At 41.0% G+C, this 16322-nt stretch overlaps 1 protein-coding gene across 1 annotated transcript in view; it reads right to left on the bottom strand.

Moving 5' to 3' along the window:
- VPS50 (VPS50 subunit of EARP/GARPII complex) overlaps positions 1 to 16322 on the bottom strand; it is a 337660-nt gene that overhangs the window by 114156 nt on the left and 207182 nt on the right. Inside the window, 1 exon segment of the mRNA XM_033931131.1 lies at positions 1767 to 1873. Coding sequence (XP_033787022.1) covers positions 1767 to 1873 — 107 coding nt within the window.

Below are 16322 nucleotides of genomic sequence, written 5' to 3' on the forward strand. Positions count from 1 at the left end.
TACCTTCATTCTCATGACGGTCTTATTCAACTATTCTTCCTCAACATTTAAAAAACTACAAGAAAAAAACTATCTGTGCTTTGAACTTGTTTCTCTTCATTGTGATCTAATTTATGGAGCTTTAATACTTTAGTCTCTAAGTCAGTGTCCTCAAACTTTTTTTTAATTCCGGCACATTATAATTGAAATTATAAAATTGCAAAATCAACAAAAAAATCTAATTTGAGTTATTTATTTAAAGTTCTTTAAGCTATGTATGGTTAATTGTAACAAGGGTGAAATTAAAATAGAGAGAAAGAATTGCTAATCAATGCGATGGACGTGCATGCTTTTGAGTGCAAATGAACTCAAAATGTGGCTTGATAATTGACAAGCAAACACACATTTCATCATCTACCATCTGCAGTCATTCTCTTTTTTTTTTAAATTTAATTTCTGTCAGAACTGAAAATTCAAGTTCACAAAGATAAGAAGATCCAATCGGTAACAAAACCTCTATTGCTTTGTTGCTCAAGTTAGGAAAACCCCTGCATAAAAAATAGAAATAAAATTACTTGCCCTTAGTTTTCAAGGACCAACCGCATCAAAGACTGATGCTTGTCTAGGCAGTTGTATCCTTACACAAACAGACATTCATAACATTGACAGACTCTTGCGAATGCAATGAACACGTCATCTATTCTAGTATATACTTATGGAGAAAATTTTTCAAAATAAAGTAAAATTCTGGCATTTCTCGTGGCACACCATTGTACCATGGCACAGTTTGAGAGACATTGCTCTATGCGCCTCCTTAATTGAATTTGAGTTTGTAATTTCTTTGTTGTCTTGCTCAAAGAGATTGTCTTTGATGAATATTTTTCTAAATTAAAGAAAAAAATAAAAGCTACAAATAAATTATACACTGCCAGAATTTTGACATTTAAAAATTACCTCATCTACCTCCCCCCTCCTTTTATCAAGGTGCAGTAAAGGTTTTTAGGGCAGGCTGATGAGGTAAGTGCTCCAACACTCATAGGAATCTATGAGCATTGGAGCATTTAACATGCCGGCCCATGCTAAAAACCTCTAGCGTAACTTGATAAAAGGGGATATTAAGTAGCTACTGCTGTTTGTGCTACTTGGTATTACTACCACTTATTTCTATTAGATATATACAACACTGTAAAAACAAACATTTAAAGTAATACTTCCAGGCTGAAAACTATATGAACCATAAACCTTGCTTTCAGAATGATTAAAAGTTAAAATACATTAGAATTAATGAGAAGAACAGGATCCAGGTTCAACCATTAATAATATAGCTTCAAACCTGATCAATCTAGGCAATGCTAGAGAATCCATCTATGTTATGAAGAGGTATCAAGAAACATACATTTATGTAAATACTTGGGGCTCCTTTTACTAAGGTATGCTAGCGTTTTTAGCGCATGCAGGAAATTACTGTCCACTACACTTCTAAAACACCAGCTCAATGCTGGCATTAAGGTCTAGTGCGTGCGGCAATGTAGCATGCGCTATTCCGTGCGTTAAAGACCTAACGCGGCTTAGTAAAAGGAGCTCTTGGATTTCAAAATCCTATTGCTTACAGGGAAAGTAACATTTTTAAAAGAGCAAAAAAGTGTTCTATATATAACTGCAAAAGTAAAGAATGTAATTTTCCTTTTGCATTAATATTTAATGTTTAGTAGAAGACTATTTTAAATAATTCACAACTTACTATAGTCTATAACCAATAAATAAGTAATCATAAAATGACTACTTACCAACAAGTCTTATCACATTCAGTGTAGTATTGGTTAAGATTGGTGCGTTCACCTTGTTCAGGCTATAATCTGATCTCTTCCTGCTCCTCAGTGTTTCTCGAGAAACACTTAAAAAGAGAGAGAGACAGAGAAAAAAAAAAAGTAAGAATTGTTAATCAGGGTAATCTAATTTAGATTGATATTCATAAAGGCATTAAGGATGTTCCCTTGAGAAGCCAATTGTATAAATTAACCCCCCCCCCACTAAGGACCAAATTCTATAAATGGTGCCAGAATAAGCAATAGTCTATAAATGGTGCTCTGAGTTGGGCGCTGTTTATAGAATACTGTTTAGTGTCAGGATCCGCACTTAACTTTTAGGTGCGAGGATTTATATCCTGGTGTAAATCCTTACACCTAAATTACCAAAATTTACATGAATACAGGTAGTCCCTGGATTAAGAACGGGTTCCGTTTTTTAAACCGTTCTTAAAGCACAGTTACGTACTTACCGTAATGGGTGTTATCCCGGGACAGCAGGCAGATATTCTCACTTGTGGGTGACATCATCCACAAAATCCCGGTATGGACAGCTTTAAGACTGCATCGCCACTTTAATTTTTTAGAAAGTTCGCGATTGGCCGCACCTCGCATGTGCAAGTGCCTTTCCGCCCAACATAGGCTCACTGTACCTCAGTTCCGTAAGCAAGCTAAGAAGCTAATCGGGGAGGTGGGAGGATTGTGAGAATATCTGTCTGCTGTCCCTGGATAACACCCGTTACAGTAAGTAACTATGCTTTATCCAAGGCAAGCAGGCTACATATTTTCACATGTAGGACTCCCTAGCTTACTAGATCAGGATGAAGGGATGTTGGCCATTGAGAAAATACATTTTGCAATACTTCTTGGATGAAGTGACCATCCCATCTGGACTAAAATTCGAGACAGTAGTGAGATGTGAATGTATGAACTGAGGACCAAGTAGCAGCTTTACAGATTTCATCAATAGGTGTGGAATGAAGGAAAGCAACTGAAGTTGCCATAGCTCGGACTTTGTGCACTTTGACACGACACGACATGACTCTCCAGTTGCAGCCCAGCCTGAGCACAACAGCTGCCAACCATGAAGAAAAAGTTCTTTTAGGTACTAGTCGGCCCAACTTGTTAGGATCAAAAGAGATGAACAATTGAGTAGATGTTCTGTGAGACTAAGTCCTGTGCAAGTAGTAAGCCATGGCTTGTTTGCATTTTCTTCTATTTTACCCTTTATGAAGGTTTCCTTACATTGTTTTAATCAATTTAGACTTATACTTTGTGAGTTTCAATTAAGGTTAAGACTTTGAAATGTTATTTCATTAAAGGTTGCAATATGATCCATTCAGTTCACAATTATATTAGTGAATATTTTCTATAACTTAGGGTTTTCAAATTGAAATTAATTTCTAATATTAAATAATATATTAATTGATGAATTTTTACAAACATTTAATGAATTTGAATTTTCTAAATCAAAAAGATGTTTGAAAGAATATTCATCCATATATTAATTAATTAGATTGGTAATGTTGGGGATTTTCACATTTTATATTATTCATCAAGTTTATTTTCTTTTAGATTGGTGCATGTATATAAGGAGGCATAGCTCCTGACGAAACCAAGTGTGAAACAGTTGGGCAGCAGTCGGGCATGAAAGATAAGTGCCTTCTTTTCATAGCACCTTAAGCACTTTATATTTATATTGTCATAGAGCCTGTGAAAAATTAAAAATGAAAAATAAAAAAATTTTGGGCACACGTCACTTTACCAAGACCCAAGACCGATGATGAACACATCACCCCCAGCAAGGGCATGAAAAACCAATCAAGCAGTGCCTTGGGTGTTTGAGGTCTGGTAATTCAATATTACTTGACACCAGTTTGTTCTCTATTCATATGATTATTAGTTTTTGGATCAAATTTCATATTTTCCTTGATTTGAGCCTATATATATACATTGCCACCTGATTGTCTGTGCGAACTAGGAAGACATGATTGGCTACAATGTGTTGAAAAGTCCTGAGAGCATTGCGTATAGCCCTGAGCTCCAAGAGATTGATATGAAGATGCTGCTCCTGAGCAATGACCCTGTATACGAAGACCGTCTAGATGAGCTCCCCAAGCATAGTTTGATGAGTCTGTGGTCAGGACTATCTGATGCAGAGAGGTTTGAAACAACAACCCTCTGGAAAGATTTGAAGAGTTCAACCACCACTGTACAGACTGGCAAAATGAAGATGTGACTGTAATCTGCTGAGAGTGGGTCGAGAGCTTGAGACCATTGAGAGGCAAGAGACCATTGCGATGTCCTAAAATGAAGTCTCGCAAAGGGAGTAACATGAACTGTGGAGGCCATGTGGCCCAGGAGCACCATCATCTGCCTGGCTGAGATTGATGGAAGGTAATAAATCTGAGTGCAAAGCTGAATCAAATTTTCTAGCCTTTTCTGAGGGAGGAACGCTCTGAGATGGTGTCGAGCAGAGCTCCAATGAATTGCAGAGTTTGAGATGGTTGAAGCTGATATTTGGGAAAAATGACTTCGAACCCCAACTGTTGAAGCAAGAGAATGTTGATTGTGTGCAATCACCCCTTGCGGAGTGGCATCCTTTATGAGCCAATCATCAAGATAAGGAAAAACCTGAAGACCTTGAGCCCTTAGAACTGCAGCCACTACTACCAGACTCTTGGTAAACACTCTGGGTGAAGATGCGAGGTCGAATGGTAGAATCTTGTATTGAAAGTGTTGATGGCTACTTGAAATTTGAGCAATTCATCCTGAAGCAGGTTGAATTGAAATGTGTGCATAAGCTTATTTTAGATCGAGAGAGCACAGCCAATCGTTCTGATCTATGAGGGGATACAAAGTTTCCAAGGACAACATGCAAAATTTTTCCTTTACCAGAAACTTGTTCAGGCCCCTGAGGTCCAGAATTGGATGTAGACCTCCCATATTCTTCAGAATGAGAAAGTACCGGGAATAAAACCCCTGATTCCTCTGAGCAGGTGGAACCCTTTCTATTGCATTCAGAAGACGTAAAGACTGTCTCCCAAAGAAGAAGGGACATCTGCTGATGGTCAAAAGAGGACTCTCTTGGAGGTGAGTAGTGGTGTTGGCTGGCTGTTAGGGGGCGCTATAATGCTGCAATGGAATGGATAGTGTGCAAGACATGTTTGCGGAGTATGTTGTAGATTTTTCTACATATAACACCTGCCTTTCATATGGTTCTGGGTAAATCTAGTTAGATGCATATGTGATAGTTAAGGCCACGCCCAATATAAAAACTTATGAAAAGTTGGTACACAAATATAAACAAATCTGAATATGGATTGCGGCAAAGGCCAGAAAACTAACATTAGAGAATAACAGAAAAACACTAGGGGTTACCAAGAGGGCTGGATTAAGCCAGATTATAGGGAAATCAGGATATACATAACACACTTATAGAGGTATTAATGACTCCATTTTGTATTAATCTTCCTCCATTTTGGTCTCTGTCCTTCTATGTGCCTGTTCTTTATTTAAAGGATTTACGCCAAAAGATCCTTATGGCCTAATTGATAACAGATGTTCCAGTGCAGGGTATAGAAGAAAATCTTTCTTGAATAGGCTTTGAAAGCAGTATTGATTATGAATGAAATATGAGTGTTGCTTGTGTATGGATGATGGGATCCCATGAGTGATTATGAATGTGAATATATGTTAAACATAGAATTGGTTTTGAAAATTGTATTTTTATATATTTTAAACCTGAAGAAAGGCAATATCTGCAGTTTGACCTATTTGACCTTTAAGCTAGGCAATTCTCTCTACTCTGTGACATTCCAGGAGGCTTGTTGGCTGTTTCAGGGCTCCTTTAAGCCCATATTAGGAAATTCTGAGTAAGGGGGGTCTGGGTTTTTCTTTTCTTGTGTGTATCTGTGAAATTTGAAGCTGTCAGCGTTACTGAGTCTTGGTCAAAAAGCTGGTTTCAGCTAAACTGTTAAAGAATTACTGAGAGAAAAAGTGTTCACAAAAATATGATCTGCAAAACTTTTCTTAAGCTGGCAACTATGTTAAAAGAATTTTCTTTGTTCATACTTAAGGACAGCCTCTCTGTTGGCTGATTGGTTGACAAGTGTGATGTCATACTAGGAATTGCAAAAGTATATAAGTGAACCTTGTGGGAGTGGTTCTTTGATATCATATTTGCCATAAGAGATATACTTTGACATGCCTGACTATATATGATTTTCTTGCACAAATTACCTTATGAAAGTTGAACATGTTAAAGTTAATAAAAATAACCAATTGGAAAAGATCTGTGCAATTATCATTATTCCCAGGCAACTAAGGGCAGGGTTTGGTAAGTTACCCTGTTCAGAGGATGATCTGGAGGCATAGTGATGAAATGAAGAGAGTATCCCTCTCGAATGATTTTTAGAACCCAGAAGTCTGTTGTTATCAGTTCCCAATGTGGATAATATAACTGGAGCCGACCTCCTGGAGGAAGAGGCTGAGAAAGGGAAACAGCGGTTATGCTCTCCATGAGCCCATCAAAAAGGTTTCTGAGGAGCTGCTGGTTGAGACTTTTATGGATGCTGTTGCAGGTTTTGCTGAATAAGCATCTGATATGAAGAAGAAGGCTTAAATGACCGGGAAGCTGAAGGAGGTTTAGACTTGGTTTTAACCAAAGTGTTCCAACTCTTTTCATGGTCAGTGAGTTTTTGAGTAGCATTTTCAATAGAGTCACCATAAAGCTCATCTCCCAAACAGTGAATATTAGCTAATCTATCATGAATCTATGTTGAAGATTTATGTCCATATCTAAGACTCTCAACCATGCCAAACGTCTCATTGCCACTGACATAGCTGATGCTCTGGATAACTCAAAAGCATCATAAGCAGATCTTGCTATATACAGAATCTTTTAGGAAGAGAGAATACGAAAGATATTGTGAAATTCCTGAAGATGGTGTGAAGGAATATATTTATCAAAAGAAGGCAATTTCTTAACAAGGTGCTTCACATAGCAGGAAATATAGAAATTGTAATTAAGGACCCTGTTCACCAAAATGGAATTTTGATAGAAACAATGTCCAAATTTGTCCATAGTGCACCCTTCACATCCTGGTAACACTGAAGCATAGACCTTCGATGGAAAAGATTTTTTCAAAATTGACTCCACAACTAGTGATTGGTGTTGAAGTTGTGGTCTATCGAAGCCCGGGGAAGAAATTATTTTACAGAGATCAAGTTTTCTGGGAGCCACTGTATCGGTCATGTGTATTTCCCAATTCTTGTGAAGATTCTCTTTGAGAATACCATGCAATGGTAGTTTGGGAAGCTTCTTAGGAGGCTCATCATAATCTAAAGCCTCTAGATATTCAGCACTGTAGGCTTCTAATTTAACAGGTAGCTCTTTGCCCAATTGTCTAATGAATTTAGTGAAAGAAACTCTTTCAGGAGGAGATTTTGTCTTTGATGGAGGAGACTTCTCCAAAAAGTATTATACACCTCCGTTGCAGAAGAAAAAAAGTCCCCATCTGAATCAGATTGTAAGTCAGAGTCATAAAACTTTGGTGACGGTGAGCATCAAGAGGGTTGATTCTTACGACGACTCCGTACTGATTTTAAGAAGAAGAGGTACGACGTGAAGCTCTCTATCTCTTAGAAGTATGTGTTTCCGGGACTTTGAAAGTTGAGATAAAGAAGAGTGTCGATGTCTCAATGAAATGGATTGATGCATCGATGGAGAGCTTGACCTTCGATGAGATGATCGATGTTGAGGCGTCAAGAAGAGCGATGGTAACTGGATGAAGATCCACGTCGATGTTGTACAGGATAGCTAGTTGCAGTACCACAGGATCTGGTGGCCATATGCTCAGGCTGGGCAGGTACTGAGGAAGTCGATGCTGGTGTTATGTAGCTTGAATATATCACCCAGCTCCCTTTTAAAGGAGCATTTATGCAAGTTAGAACACCGAGCACAGGACTTGATCCGGTGTTTGGGGCCAAGGCACTGCAAGTACCAACTATGCGAGTCTGTGACAGAAATCGGCCTTTGGCATCTGCAGCACTTTTTGAAATCCGTTAACGGCCTAGACATGGATGGGAAGACCACATCAGCCAAATTAAGCTCAATGGCTGAAGAGAAAACACGAACACTTCGAAGGGCAAAGCCCATGAGGAAAAAAGAGAAAAAAATATCTTCTTTTTTTAACAAATAAAAAAGAAAATAAATATTTTGAAAAAACTATGAAAATTAATCAAATAGTTTGCGAAGCAGGAAGGCAAGGTGCAAAAAATGAACCAAGTTAAAAAACACGACTTCTTTACTCCTCGGAAAATGAAGAACTGAAGTACTGTGAGCCTATGTAGGGCAGGAAGGCACTCATGCATGTGCGGTGCGGGAAATCGTGAACTTTCTAAAAAATTAAAGTGGCAATGCACTCTTAAAGCTGTCCGTACTGGGGCTCCGTGGATGACTTCACCCACATGTGAGAATATGCTGTCTGCTTTTCCTGGGATAAGTTGAATTTATATGTAATTCGGATCCTAGTATTCTTCACACCTTCTCTACCTCCTTGAGGCGCTTCTTGCATCACTTTCCATTCATCCTACTATTCCCTCTCCACCACCACAACCACAATTACTCCCTCTCATCTCTCTCTTCCCCATGCATTTCTCCCACCACTATGTCCAATAATTCTCTCTCCCTCCCTATTCTCCTCTTTCATCTCTCTTTCCCTTTCACTCAGACATCCAGTTATCTCTTTTTATTTTCTCCCCCACCTCAGCATCTCTTTCCCTCACTCCCTCTATTCTTCCATCCTATGGCTCATGCTCCCCTCACTCCCTCCATTCTGTGCCCCAAGTTCATACCCCCTCCTTCTTTTGTCCGAAGTTTGAGCTCCCTCCTGTGTCCCAACGCACTCCTCTCCCTCCCTCCATTCTGTCAAAGGGAAGGCTTCTGGCTAAACCACGGAACGCAAGTAAGAGCAGCTGTATGCGGCTTTGTGCAGAGAAATTACTGAAGCTGGAAGAAGGGAGCCAACCAGAAGAAGGTAAACACCAGTGGGAGGAAGGCACATACTTGGGACACAGAATGGAGGGAGGGAAGGAGGGAGAGAGGGGGGGAATGTTGAGAATCGGGAGGGATGGAAAGAGGCACAATGGAACCCGAAGGTAGAACAAGGACCCCCATTTGTAAGTATGAGTCTGATGTAAGTTGGATATTTGTAAAACATGGACTGCCTGGTACGTTAGATAGATTGTGAGCCCACCAAGGAAAATACTTGATAAGGAAAATACTTGAGTACTGATTGTAAAACTGCTTAGATAAACCTTGATAGGCGGTATATAAAACACCTAATAATAAACTTGAATAAAATAAAAATTTCTGAAAGCTGCAATTAACATTTGAAGATGACATTATATAGAGATTTCATGTGGGATTGTTTGGGCAGGTTTAAAATCTACACATGTATTCCCTATCTGAGAAAGAGAATAAACGAGTATGAGGAAAAAGTTCTACATCAGCTTTTGCATTGCTGCTCTCTATATAATCGCTAATTCTTTTTTTTTTCCTTTCTTTAAATTTCTTCTAAACCGTGCCGAGCTTTATCTTTATAGAGAAAATGGGGTATATAAGCTTAAAGTTTAGTTTAGTTATTTCAGTCAAGCTTTACATGAGAGATTAATAGAGCTGTTCTCCTTAATCTCAAGTGGTTTACATCTGAAATGAAACCACATTTAATCTGAAGCCTCACCAATTATTTGGTACCATTTACAGATGACAGCTTGTAAAATGGGGCACTTACAAGTGGCAATTTTGAAATTTCCAGTTTCACGTGTAAATGCCAATCCCTCCAAATGGAATCTGATGGATTCATTCCACTCACTGTTTCATTATATATATTTGCAAGATATATAATGAAACTGCTGCTCCTGCTGTGAGTGCCAACATATAAACATGCACTTCAGTAGGTATATTAGAATAAAGGCTGTACCTAGGCAGATCCTTTTCTAAAATACCACTGGAACTGAGCATACCATGACTTGGTTGTCTCAATTCCAGTTGATATATTCTATGTAAAATTTGGTTTCACCTCTTTAAATTTAGGAGCATATACCTCAATGGATAGGGTGACGGAATCCTTTCTGCAACAACTCATTGCTCTGAATATTTGTCCCATAGTGTTCAGAACAGAAAAATGGAAGGTTCAATTAGCTAATGAGAAATGGAGAACAATTCTCTATGGAATTCCAAATGAAGCAAACAAAATTTGAGATAGTAGAGATGTATCAACTGGGATCTTTACTGATTATTAGTTAGAAACAGCTAACTGATTTAACACAGCCAGTGTTTTCGCACCTAAGTGCCTTCTTCAAGAGTCAAGACACAGTCGTATCAAAGTTTGATAGATGATAAGCCAAAAAAACATGAGGTATCTTTCAAGTACCACTAAATGAAACTGTGTTATGCTGTCCAACGTGATTGCTTGAACAATACTATTGTTAAAAGGTATGGCCAAAGATTTAGCCAACTTAGGCCATACCAGTGTGTTATATCTTAGAACCAAATTACATTTTGAAGGATTTGTAGATAGGAACTTGAATCCTTATTCAATGATTCTCTAAGGAATTGGAAGATGATTATATATACTGTTCAAGAAGCAGTTTGAAGTGGATGATGCAGACTATAAATCTCTTAACTAAATATTCTATTTACTTTTCAGCCATGAAGAGTAAAATATACAATACTACAATTTTTTCATAAATGTCTTAATTCTGAACACATGCCAATTAAATATGAATAGAAACACTTTGATCCCTATTTAGTAAAGGTTACCAATGCTTTGTAATTAGCTTGTGGAAAATGCCAAAATTAATGCATAGGAAATGCAAAATGCATTAACTTGAAGTAGTGTTAAATGCTCTGTTATCTGCTCTCACAAATTACTATGCAAATTGTAATGCTAATCCTGTACAATTGCCATCCACTCAATGCTTGATGAAGTTAATGTAATAAAGTAAAGACCTGCATGGACCATCCAGTCTGTCTAATAACATAAACTTATAAAGTATATTGCATCATATGCTATGAGTTTATGTTATTAGACAAACTGGATAGTCCAAACAGGTCTTTATCTGCTACTATATTACTTTGTTACATTAACTATCTAAAGCACTGATGACAATTGGACAGGATTAGCATTACAATTTGAACAGTAATTTATGAGAGCAGATAACATAACACAGAGTAGTTAATACCATGTCATATATCGTCAATTAAAACAATTAAATTAGGCGGTGGTAGGATGCCTACCACCACCTTTCAGCATCCCTAAGAGAATCAGGGCCAAAGTTGTTAAGTCGCAAGAAGATTCCCAAAAATTGCAAGACGACCTTGGGAGACTGTGCATCAAAATGGCAGATGACATTTAATATGAGCAAGTGCAAAGTAATGAATGTAGGAAAGCGCAACCCGAACTATAGCTACGTGATGCAGGGTTCCATGTTAGGAGTCACCGTCCAGGAAAAGGATCTAGGTTTCATCTTTGAGGATATGATAAAATCCTCTGCTCAGTATGCGGTGGCAGCTAAGAAAGGAAATGAAATGTTAGGAATTATCAGGAAAGGAATGGGAAAACAAGGATGAGAATGTTATAATGCCTTTATATCACTCCATAGTGTGGTCGCACCTTGAATACTATGTGCAATTCTGGTTAACGTATCTCAAAAAAGATATAGCAGAATTAGAAAAGGTACAGAGAAGGGTGACAAAAATGATAAAAGGGATGGGACGACTGTCTGAAGAGAGTGATCAATTGTTTGTATAGAGAGCTCAGAGATATGAAACTCCAAAGGGTGAAACTTAAAAAGCCACCCTGCAAAAAGGAATTCATCTTCCAGTCATTACACCTTCTTATAACATGATCACCTTTTTGCAGGGTGGCTTTTTAAGTTTCACCCTTTGGAGTTTCATATCTCTGAGCGCTCTATACAAACAATTGATCACTCTCTTCAGACAGTGTTCTTAATAGAAGTCAGTTCATTTTTGGATATACAGTGGTGCCTCGCATAACGAACGCCTCGCACAGCGAACGCTGCGCACAACGAACTTTATGTCTTGCTCCCTACAACGAACTTCGTTTCACACAACGAAGTCGCCCGAGCTGCATCCTTCCGCGCAGGCACTGCGCTTAACTGCCCTCTCTCCGCCTGGCTCCCTCTTGCCCCCCCGACTCCCCGACACGATCGGGGCAAAAAGGAGCCCAAGCCCTCTTGCCCCGCCGATTCCCCAACTCCCCGACAATATCGGGCCAGGAGGGAGCCCAAGTCCTCCTGGCCACGGCGACCCCCTAACCCCACCCTGCACTACATTACGGGCAGGAGGGATCCCAGGCCCTCCTGCCCTCGATGCAAACCCCCCTCCCCCCAACGACCGCCCCCCCAAGAACCTCCGACCGCCCCCCCAGCCGACCCGCGACCCCCCTGGCCGACCCCCACGACACCCCCACCCCCCTTCCCCGTACCTTTCTGTAGTTGGCCGGACAGACGGGAGCCAAACCCGCCTGTCCGGCAGGCAGCCAACGACGGAATGAGGCCGGATTGGCCCATCCGTCCCAAAGCTCCGCCTACTGGTGGGGCCTAAGGCGCCTGGGCCAATCAGAATAGGCCCGGGAGCCTTAGGTCCCTCCTGGGGGCGGGGCCTGAGGCACATGGGCCCAACCCGACCATGTGCCTCAGGCCCTGCCCCCAGGAGGGACCTAAGGCTCCCGGGCCTATTCTGATTGGCCCAGGCGCCTTAGGCCCCACCAGTAGGCGGAGCTTTGGGACGGATGGGCCAATCCGGCCTCATTCCGTCGTTGGCTGCCTGCCGGACAGGCGGGTTTGGCTCCCGTCTGTCCGGCCAACTACAGAAAGGTACAGGGAAGAGGGGTGGGGGTGTCGTGGGGGTCGGCCAGGGGGGTCGCGGGTCGGCTGGGGGGGCGGTCGGAGGTTCTTGGGGGGGGCGGTTGTTGGGGGGAGGGGGGTTTGCGTCGAGGGCAGGAGGGCCTGGGATCCCTCCTGCCCGTAATGTAGTGCGGGGTGGGGTTAGGGGGTCGCCGTGGCCAGGAGGATTTAGGCTCCCTCCTGGCCCGAACAACTAGGGGGGGGGGGGTCGCCAGGGCCAGGAGGACTTACCGTAAGCACCGTAAGGAGGTAAAGAAGGAGATGTTAGGGCATGTAAAGTAAGGGCATGTAAACAGTACCCGGCGTATAAGACGACCCCCGACTTTGGGGAGGATTTTAAGGTACTGAAAAGTCGTCTTATACGCCGGCAAATACGGTATGTTTTTAGATGTATCTAAATAAAAATAATAACAAAAATTTATCTTTTTTTATGTCATCTTAGCATATTTTATGCTACAGAACGAATTATTTTTTTTAACATGTATTGTTATGGGAAAACGCGTTTCACATAACGAACTTTTCGCATAACAAACTTGCTCCTGGAACCAATTAAGTTCGTTGTGTGAGGCACCACTGTATACGTCTTTCTGACTTCCTTTTGATATTTATTATCCCTGATTTTGCTTAAGGATACATTCATCTTTAGCATTAACTTTTAACATTCAACTTTCTTCCATTTTTCTGCTTTCTTCTCAAAATCTATCTGCTCTTCCATGTCTTCCCTTCCCAAATATCCATGTATACCATCTCCTCCCTCTTTCTTCTCCCCTATTCCCATCTATAATAAGCATTTCTTCTTATCTCTTCCCTGTCGCACTCACTGCTATGCACCATCTCCTCTCTCTGTCTCCCCTTCTCCCCCATCCCTGTGCACCATCTCATCCCTCTCCCACGGTCAGACAACTCTGTCTCCCCCCTTCCCCCCTCATATGGTCTGGCATCTTTCTCCTCTCCTTCCCATAGCCTGGAATCTCTCTCCTCTACCATGGTCAGCATCTCTCTTTCCTTCCCTCCCTCTTCCCGAGGTCTAACATCTCTCTCCTTCTTTCCTCTCCTTTCTGTGGTCTGGCATCATCCCTTCCTGCAGTCTGGTATCTCTCTCTCCTCTCCTTCCCTTCCATTCCATGGTCTGACATCTCTTGCTCCTTCCCATTGCTGTGGTCTGACATCTCTCTTCCCTCCTTCCATTACCCTTCTCCGGAATCTGACATCTCTCCCCTCGTTGAGTAATCTCTCCTCCCTCCCAGTATAACATTTCTCTCTCCCTCCTCTCCACCACTATCATGTCCAATTCTCCCTCTTCTCAATATATACCATCTCTCTTTCTCTCCCACTCCACAAACATCTATGTTCAAGAATTTTCTTTTTCACTTCCCTCACCCACCAGCATCTCTCTTTTTCTCCCTTCCTAATCCCCAGCCCATGCAGCCTCTGTCCTTCCCAACCCCCCTCCCAGCCTGTGCAACATCTGTCCTTCTCTTTTTCCCACCCCCCTCCCCCTGCAGCCCGTGCAGCATGTCCTTCCCTCATTCCCAATCCCAGCCCTCCCCTCTCAGCTGGGTCCTATGGCACGACAGTACCCAGTTGCTGACTACCCCACCTACCACCTCCCTGCCGCTGAAATTTAAAATCTTTGGACAGCCAATGCAAAGCCAACCTCCTGCCCTCAGCCTGCCCCAGAAGTGCTCTTTCTGCAGCACTTCCTCTTCCCTCATAGGAAGGACGCTCAAAAATAACACTTCCGGGGCAGGCTAATAGCGAGAGGTAGGTTTTGCGTTGGCTGCCTAAAGATTTTAAATGTCAGCGGCGGGGAGGTGGCAGGTGAGGGAGTTGGGACTCAAGGAGGTTCCTGGAATGTAGTGTCAGGCACACAGTCACCGCAGGCCGTACAAAACGGTCAGGCAGGCTGGATTCAGCCTGTGGGCCTTGTGTTTGACACATATGGTCTAGGGAGTCCTTTTACTAAGGTGCACCCAAAGATTTAGCACACACTAATGAAATTTGTGTGCGTGAAGTGCCATATAGTCTATCGCACCTTAATTAAAGGATCCCTAAGTGTAGTAATATCAAACTTGTGGCCAATAAATAAGATAAAGTAAAGTAAGATTGATTCAAACAAAGTGGTTTGAAAGTGTGTTTTTTTTAACCCACAATTTATTTATCTATGGCTTAAATGATAAAGAAGAAGCCAGAAAGCACAGCTACTTACCTGTTACAGGTGTTAAATGAGGACAGAAGGCAGATATTCTCACATGTAGGCAATGTCATTCATGGAGCCCGGTACTGACAGTGCAAAAGGGTACTGTCACTTTAAAAAATTTCAGTCTTGAGACTGCTTGTATTGCACATGCATCAGTGCCTTCCTGCCTGATACTGGACCATCAGTTCAGTAAAAAAGTTAAGAAGTCATCTAGGAGAGGAGGGTTGTGAGAATATCTGCCTGCTATCCTTGGATAATATCTGCCTGCTATCCTTGGATAACATCTGTTACAGGTAAGTAACTGTGCTTTATCCTAGGACAAGCAGGCAGCATCTTCTCATATGTGGGACTCCCTAGCTTCCAAGATAAGGGTAGAGGGAAGTTGGCATTTAAATAGAGTATAGGCCGAAGTAACTATCCCATCTGGAATGATTCTCCAAACAATAGTGCAGTGTTCTTCCCAGAAATTTTTTCCAGTCGGGTGGCATGAAAAAGTAGCTGGGTGGGGCGAGGTGGGGAAAATTAACCCCATTTTTTACTAAGGTGCGCTAGCATTTTTAACGCGTGTAGCATATTAATGCATGCAAACCCCCGCGCTATGTGGGAAAACTAATCTGGCGTTAGCATCTAGCACATGCGGCAATTCTGTGCATGCTAAGCGTGTGCTAAAACCGCTATCGCAGCTTAGTAAAAGGAGCCCTAAATGTGCACTATTTTTATTAGTTAATTATTATTATTTTCCAATGCTCAATATGACTTCCTTTTTTAAGGTTTGACACTTGTGCCAGAATATTTTTACTAAATTTAAGAAGTATCCAATTCTAGAAGGGAATTATTAAATATTTGCCCTCTTTCAAATGGTAGAGGTTTAAAAAAAGGGAAATGCGTTAATGAAGTCATTAGGTTCAATCTAGCCATTTATTTTTGTATGAATTTAAACAACTAAAAAAAAAAAAAAAAAGATAAATATAGCTCATCCAATCATATAAGAAATGGCTCTACAGCACCTCTAATAATGTTTTGATCACTAGGTTCCTTCCTGAGGCTCACTGAGGAAATGAAATAGATGTGATCCCCACTTCCAGACCTCTTCCACATAATTTATGGAGAGGTATTACTGAGTCTTGAAGGAGACCTGTGTGATTGATCTTTATCTGCTACTTTTTAATTTTGCTGTAGTGCAAAGTGAGAGTTAGGGCAAAACAGTTTAGATAAAGATGCAGGTAATAATTAGCAATATATTAAAAATATTTTATTTTTATTTGCTTATAATGTCATTTGAAAGCTGCTTGATGCTAATACAACTTTAATTTAATTCTTTATAGTGTGTGTGTGTGGGGGGGGGGGGGCACAATACCTACATCTACAGTAAAGTTAGAATGGGGTCATTAAATCCAGTGGCG

Source organism: Geotrypetes seraphini, chromosome 2 (assembly GCF_902459505.1).
Source record: "Geotrypetes seraphini chromosome 2, aGeoSer1.1, whole genome shotgun sequence".
Taxonomy (NCBI): domain Eukaryota; kingdom Metazoa; phylum Chordata; class Amphibia; order Gymnophiona; family Dermophiidae; genus Geotrypetes; species Geotrypetes seraphini.